Source organism: Dipodomys ordii, unplaced genomic scaffold (assembly GCF_000151885.1).
Source record: "Dipodomys ordii isolate 6190 unplaced genomic scaffold, Dord_2.0 Scaffold72, whole genome shotgun sequence".
Taxonomy (NCBI): domain Eukaryota; kingdom Metazoa; phylum Chordata; class Mammalia; order Rodentia; family Heteromyidae; genus Dipodomys; species Dipodomys ordii.
In genome coordinates this window covers 1,041,370-1,048,562 of record NW_012267288.1, presented here as the reverse complement: position 1 = coordinate 1,048,562, position 7,193 = coordinate 1,041,370, and the positions used below count along the sequence as shown (strand labels likewise).

Below are 7,193 nucleotides of genomic sequence, written 5' to 3'. Positions count from 1 at the left end.
AATTTCATGCAATCCCATTTGTCCAATCTTTCTTTGATTTGTTGTGTTTCTGGGTCTCTATTAAGAAAATTTCATCTGTGCTTAGGAGCCCTATACTTTCTCCTATTCCATCCTGTAATGTTTTCAGAATGTCTGCTTTTATTTTGAGGTCTTTAATCCATTTGGAGTTGATTCTGGTGCATGGTGATAAATACAGATCTAGCTTTAATTTTCTACAGGTGTTTAAACAATTTCACCAGCACCATTTACTGAAAAGGCTGGCTGGATTCTAGTCTATTTTTTTAAGCTCCCTTGTCAAAGATTAGGTGGCTATAGGTCTGTGGGTTCCTTTCTGGGTCTTTAGTCCTATTCTATTGGTCCTCAGGTCTGTTCATGTGCCAATACCAAACTGTTTTTATTACTATAGCTTTGTAGTAGAGTTTGAAATTTGGTATTGATATTCCTCCAGTACTGTTCTTTCTGCTAAGGATTGTTTTTGCTATTTGGGGTTTTTTATTGTTCCATATGAATTTTTGGTTTGCTTCTTCTTTTTCATTGAAGAATGAGGTTGGGATTATTGACAGATATTTTATTGAATTTTTATATAGCCTTTGCCAGTATTGCCATTTCTTGTTGTTAATCTTCCCAATCCAGGAGCATGGGAGGCTTTTCCACTTCCTTAGTTCTGCTTTAGTTTCCTTTTTCAGGCTTTTAAAGTTTCATCATAGAGATCCTTTACCTCTTTAGTTAACTCCTCGGTATTTATTTTTTGTGGAGCTATTACAAAAAGGGGTTGCTTTCCTAATTTCAGCCACACTTTTCTCATTGGTGGCATACAGAAAAGCCATTGATTTCTGAGGGTTAATTTTATATCCTGCTACTTTCCCAAAGTTTTAGATCAGGTCAAGTAACTTGGGAGTGGAGTCCATGGGGTTCTTTAAGTACAAGATAATGTCATCTGCAAAGAGGAAGAGTTTTACTTCCTCTTTCCCTATTTGGATTGCCTTTATGTTTGCATCTTATTGCTGTAACTAGTCATTCTAATACTAATTTGAAGAGGAGTGGAGAGAGTGGATATCCTTGTCTCATTCCTGAATTTAGACAAAATGGCTTTAAGTTTTCGTCATTAAGTAATATGCTAGCTGTAGGTTTGTCATACACAGCCTTCATTATACTGAGGAATATTCCATGGATTCCTAGTTTTTCCAGAGCTTTCATCATAAAGGGGTGTTGGATCTTGTCAAATGCTTTTTCTGCATCTATTGAGATAATCATGTGGTTTTTATCCTTGCTCTTGTTGATATGATAAATTATATTGATTTGTGTATATTGAACCAGCTTTGAAAGAAATCTTATATGCAGATAAAGAAGATAGTAAAAAAAATGTGATCTCTCAGGAGCACATAAATTTCACAAAAATAGGTTAACAAATGAAAATTAGCAAAGAACCATTTTCAACTCAGCACTAGCAAACTCTTAGGATGAAGGTAGAAAGAGAAAGTATTTGAATAACTGGAAAGCCAATAAAATTACAGGAATTACCAGATAGCAATATTCAATTGCTTGTTATCTGCAAGAAATCAGCTTGCTGGCAGACACAAATGGACTGAAAGTGAAAGGACAGGAGTGATGTACTGAGTAAATGATGTACTAAGCAAATGAGGCTGAAACAGGAGAAGTACCTATCTTCTAATCTGACAATTAGATAAAAGAATTAGATAAAGGATAAAGAAGGTCACTGTGGCCGGGAGCTGGAGGCTCATGCCTGTAATCCTAGCTACTCAGGAGGCTGAGATCTGAGGATCGAGGTTCAAAGCCAGCCCGGGCAGGAAAGACCGTGAGACTCCTATCTCCAATAAACCACCAGAAAACCGGAAGTGGCGCTGTAGCTCAAGAGGTAGAGCGCTCGCCTTGAGCTGAAGAGCTGAGGGACAGCGCCCAGGCCCAGAGTTCAATCCCCACGACCTACAAAAAAAAGAAGAAGGTCCCTGTGTATTAAGGGAATAATCCATCAAGAAGATATAACAAATGTAAATATATATACATCTTCAGTGTCATAAACACAATGGGACGTAAAGGTACAGCTAGGTGCAGATACAATAATAATGGTTGAGTTCAATACCCTACTCAAATCAATAGTTCATCCAGACCCTCCTCACCCTCCAAAAAAATCAAACTTCATAGCTAAGCTGCATCATGGAGTAAACTGATAACAGGCATCTACAGAATATTCTATCTAGCAATTTCAAAATACACATTGTTTTTAGAAGCCCATGGAACTTAATCCAAAATAGAACACATTTTGGGCCATAAAACAAGTCAACACATTTTTTTTGAGTCCAGTCGTGGGGCCTGAACTCTGAGCCTGGGTGCTGTCCCTCAGCTCTTCAGCTCAAGGCTAGCGCTCTACCACTTGAGCCACAGCCCACTTCTGGCTTTTTTCTTTTTGCTTATGTGGTGCTGAGGAATTGAACCCAGGGCCTCATGCATGCAAGGCAAGCGCTCTACCACTGAGCCACCTTCCCAGCCCAGAAAACTGGTTTTTTGATCGTAACATTACACTGCGTTCAAGTAGGTTTCTAGTAGTGAGTCATGGCTTACATGTATTAGGAAGCTATGATTTTTTTCCTTAAATATTTAAGAGGAAATATATGAACATCTTAGAAAACCCACATACCTGAAGATACCTGAAAACCTACATGATAATTTCTAAATAGCACACAATTTTTTTTGTTTGAGAAAGAATATTGCAATGTTGCCCAATGTTGCCATGCTTATCAAGTACTGATATTACAGGTATGTGCCACCATGGCTGGCTTTCCAACTATCTTTTAGCATATAAATAAACATATATACATATAGTACATAACTAGTATTATATAAAAATATATTCAACAAAGTATTAATACTACTTATATGCCAGGCACTGGTGGCTCACACTTGTAATCCTAGCTACTCAGGAGGCCGAGATCTGAGGATCATAGTTCATAGTCAGCCCAGGAAGAAAAGTCTTTGAGACTCCTATCTCCAATTAAGCACCTAAAAAAAAGCTGGAAATAGAGCTAGGGCTTGAGTGGTAGAGTGCTAGCCTTGAGCAAAACAAAAAAAACAAAACAACAAAAACAAAATCCTCAGGGATAGCATTTAGGCCCTGAGTTCAAGGCCCAGGACTGGTACATAACATTTCTTAACACTATAAGATGAAAGGGTCTGGAAATACATGTTTTGGGTAACTTTTAAAAATACCTAAAACTGAAAATTGAATGAATAAGCACATATGCTTGTGTGTGTGTCTGTGTGTGGTTTTTAACTAATAACACTGCCTTCTTTGCAAAGCTCCTTAACAATTTTGGGTTTTATTACTGATTTGTTGAATTCCACTTCAAGATTTGTTTTCTCATTGTCACTTATTCAGCTGGAATGCTGAATGGGCAATGCCAAGGGTAATTATTGCATCTCTTTCCTGACAATTTTCCAGTTCCTTTTAGATGAGGACATTGATCCAACACAAAGCATAGGTAGCTGAAAATACAACTTTTGCATATACCATTAGAGGAGTCATGTCTATAGTAAATTTGGCCTAGACAGTGAGATACTTCTTTTCAGTCCATTTGAAAATGAGAGTGTGAACTTAAAAATGAGCAATTACTGTGTTCAGTTAATGGTCTTTTATTCTCTGTCATGGAAGAACCTACTGACCGATTTTGAATGTTTAAAAATGGAAGAACCTACTGACCAATTTTGAATGTTTAAAAATGTTCTTTTAAGTCTTCCTGCTCATGATAATACAAAGGTATATTTTACCATTTTTTGTATATTTTACGAAGGATATATTTGTCACCATATTGGAGTTTGAGAAGCTGGAGCGACTGGAATTTGGTGGTGCCAAGGGAACCATTTTAAATGAGCAAATCTGGAAGATGAGTGAAGAACTTATGGAATTCTGTAAAGTTTTTAAGCAGAGCATTTATGACCTATGTGACTTCGAGAACACGGTAATGTTGTACCTCCGACTTTTCATGTCGTAGGAGCTAGCCGAAAGGAAGGAAATGCAGATAGACAGGCAGAAAACCAGAAAAGCAGAATGGAAGACAAAGAAAGTAAGGAATATTTTATATGGAATATGACTTTATTCAGCATTATGTTCATATTTGGCCAGGTAACCATCTTTGAAATGTACAAGCTAGTGTGTTAGCTTTATACGGATGTGGTGAGCAAAATTGATTCCTTAGAATTTTAGTACCTTTGGGGAAGCACGGTTAATGGGAAGAGGTTGTTGGTTGGCAGGTACCCTCCCTGTAACTGTGGAAAAGTAAGATACTCGGCAGATATTCTGAACCAGTCCCCAGAAACTTGTACAAGGTATGGCAATGGAAGGCATTCAATACATGGAAGCCAATGCGTAGTTCATTGAGTTGAATTCAAGCTCAGTAATGGCGTATGTGTGCATGCACACACACAAATAGAATATAGAAGTTCCTCTGTCAATACCTTAAAATTAATACATGAATGAATCAAAAGTTTACTCAACTTGTATACTTATATCGAAGACTTAACTTTTTTTTAGGTGAAGTGGTTGGATATCATTAATGCCTCAAAATGTTTTTGCTTAATAAGCTGCTCACCCTGGCACTTTTATAAATTGTTTATATTATGTTGATTTCTAATGAAATCAGTTATGTATATGTGCATGCATGTATATACACACACCTCCCTTTGCCTTTCTCCTTCCTTGCATATACCCTCATTCATGAGTCCGCAGTGCCTACCGTATATTCTGCCTCCACAACACATGAATGGCGTAGTCAGCCTTCCTACACTTTGATATTGAAATAGTTTAAATATATGCCAGTAAATTAAATGACTGCTGGTCATTTCTTTATGAGATACGGTTTTTGATCTTTCTTGGTGTGGTGAAAGCTCTGTTGGCTGTTGTGGTGCACATGTGCAGAAGCTGAGGATTTTCTCATATGTTTCCTGAAGAGTGTGCTTGACTTTCTCAGTTATTTACATTGAATGGAAAGGTTCCTTCAGGTATTGTCTCTTCCCCAAGGAGGGACCAGTTGAGATGTGGATAGTTAAAGGAGAGACTTTTTCAATGTTTCAAAGTTAGTTAGGCGATTTTAGACTCAGTAGCTTTGTTTTGCTAGTCTTTGGTGGTGCTACTTGCTTAGTTATCTGAGAAACTATTTCATCAAGAGTAGAAGTTATCCTTCTTGAAGGCAGTTCCTTGGCTTCATAAGCCCTAATCAGATTACCTTTCATATTCCAGAATGTCAGGCATTGTGTCAGAACCTCCACGTACGTTTCCACAAAGTTGTCACAGTAAACCTGAGAGTGGCCACTTAGGCAGAGGACAAGTATATTACCTCAGATTATAGTTTCCAGCTGGTTCAAATCTAGAGCTCTCAACCCAAACCTTGCATTCTTTTTACTATGTGAAACTTGCCCCAGGATCTATGTCCGGGATGGAGAAAGCCAGGTATTTCTGTCCTCACTTTTAGTAGAATGCTAAGACAGATACTTAGTGTGATATCTTACTAGGATCTAAAATACCTATTTTTGGTGTTTTCAGATAAGGTATAACTTTTTTATAATTTATTTTTATTATTATCTTTAAGTGGTTGTACAAAGAAGTTCTCATTCTACAAAACAGTATATGAAAGTGACTGACAACATTGTCACCCATCCCTTTTCTCACTTTTTTCTTTGAGATTAGGTGATTACATAAATTTCACATATTTCACAGTATTGTGGAACAGTGATACTTAGTTAAAGTCACAAACACATTTTAACCTTCATAAGGCAAATTGTCATTATCATGGTCAATACAGTTCATGAATTCTATGAGCTTTGACAATACAAGTTTTTTTCCTCCATATCAGGTGATTATTTACATTTCTTTCCTTTTGCTTAGTGTAGGCAGTTCCCACTTATTCTGTTCCTCCTTCTGGCCTCCCTCCATTGTAAGGTATCACTTTTTAGTTCAGACTGGCCTCCAACTCACTATGTAGCCCATGGTGGCCTTGACTTCTCAGTCTACTGCCCAACATTCAAAGTGCTTGAGTTACAAGGCCTGCATGACCAGGCCTGTAACTCAAAGGGAAGGCTGCCTATTAAAAAGAGCTTCATTAAAAAAAAGATCTCCAGGGCTGGGAAGGTGGCTCAGTGGTAGAGTGCTTGCCTTGCATGCATGAGGCCCTGGGTTTGATTCCTCAGCACCACATAAGCAGAAAAAAAAGCCGGAAGTGGCACTGTTGCTCAAGTGGTAGAGCTGTAGCCTTGAGCTGAAGAGCTGAGGGACAGTGCCCAGGCCCAGAGTTCAGGCCCATGACTGGACTCCCCCCCCCCAAAAAAAAAGATCTCCATTCCAACAGATGTATAAACTGCAGAATAAAAATGCAGGAAATATGACAATCTAAAGCAATGTGGACTTCCTCAACTCCTCATAACTCCTCAATAACTAAATCTAAAGATACTGAAATTGATGAACTCTCAGATAAAGAATTCAAAAGTTGGGCTTTAGGTTATAGCAAATTAGTAGAGTGCCTGTATAGCAAGCTTAAGGCTCTGGATTCAAACTCCAGAAAGGAATGAAGGAAAAAAAGGAAGGGATCAAAAATCTAGTTTAAAAAATGACAGCTGGCCAGGAAAATTCAGTTGACAAATCAAGTAAGGAAGTCAGGAAGGAAGGAAGGAAGAGCTGGATGAGAAAATCAAGTTGGTGAGAAATTCAATGAGGAGATTGAGATTCTGAAAACCAACAACAGCAAAAAAGAAATATTAGATATGAAAAATAACACAATGGAAAGTATCTTCAGTAGACTAAATCAAGCAGAAGAAAGACTATGAGGAATTGATGAGGATAAAAAGTTTGCACTCAGCAATAAAGAAAAAAACATACATGACCAGTACTTTCAAGAACTCTAGTATATGATCACGAGACTATACCTAAGAATTCATGAGGTAGAAGATGCTCAGTTTTAAATCACAGGCATAGAAATTGAATGCAAAAATTCCCCCTAACTTCAGGGGCTATATGGATTGTCTTCCAAATTAAAAAAGGCATTTAGTCATATGGAACAATAAAAGACCCCGAATAGCAAAAACGCTCCTCAACGGAAAGAACACTGCTGGAGGAATATCAATACCAAATTTCAAACTCTACCATAAAGCCATAGTAATCAAAACAGCTTGGTACTGGCATAAGAACA

At 37.7% G+C, this 7,193-nt stretch overlaps 1 protein-coding gene across 1 annotated transcript in view; it reads left to right on the top strand.

Annotated features, from left to right (window-relative positions):
• The window catches only part of Dnah11 (dynein, axonemal, heavy chain 11), a gene marked incomplete at its 5' end in the record, with an annotated part of 289,761 nt that overhangs the window by 30,894 nt on the left and 251,674 nt on the right, over positions 1 to 7,193 (top strand). The window contains one exon of the mRNA XM_013023983.1: positions 3,807 to 3,974. Within this exon, the coding sequence (XP_012879437.1) occupies positions 3,807 to 3,974 (168 nt within the window). The remainder of the gene's footprint in view (positions 1 to 3,806; positions 3,975 to 7,193) is intronic.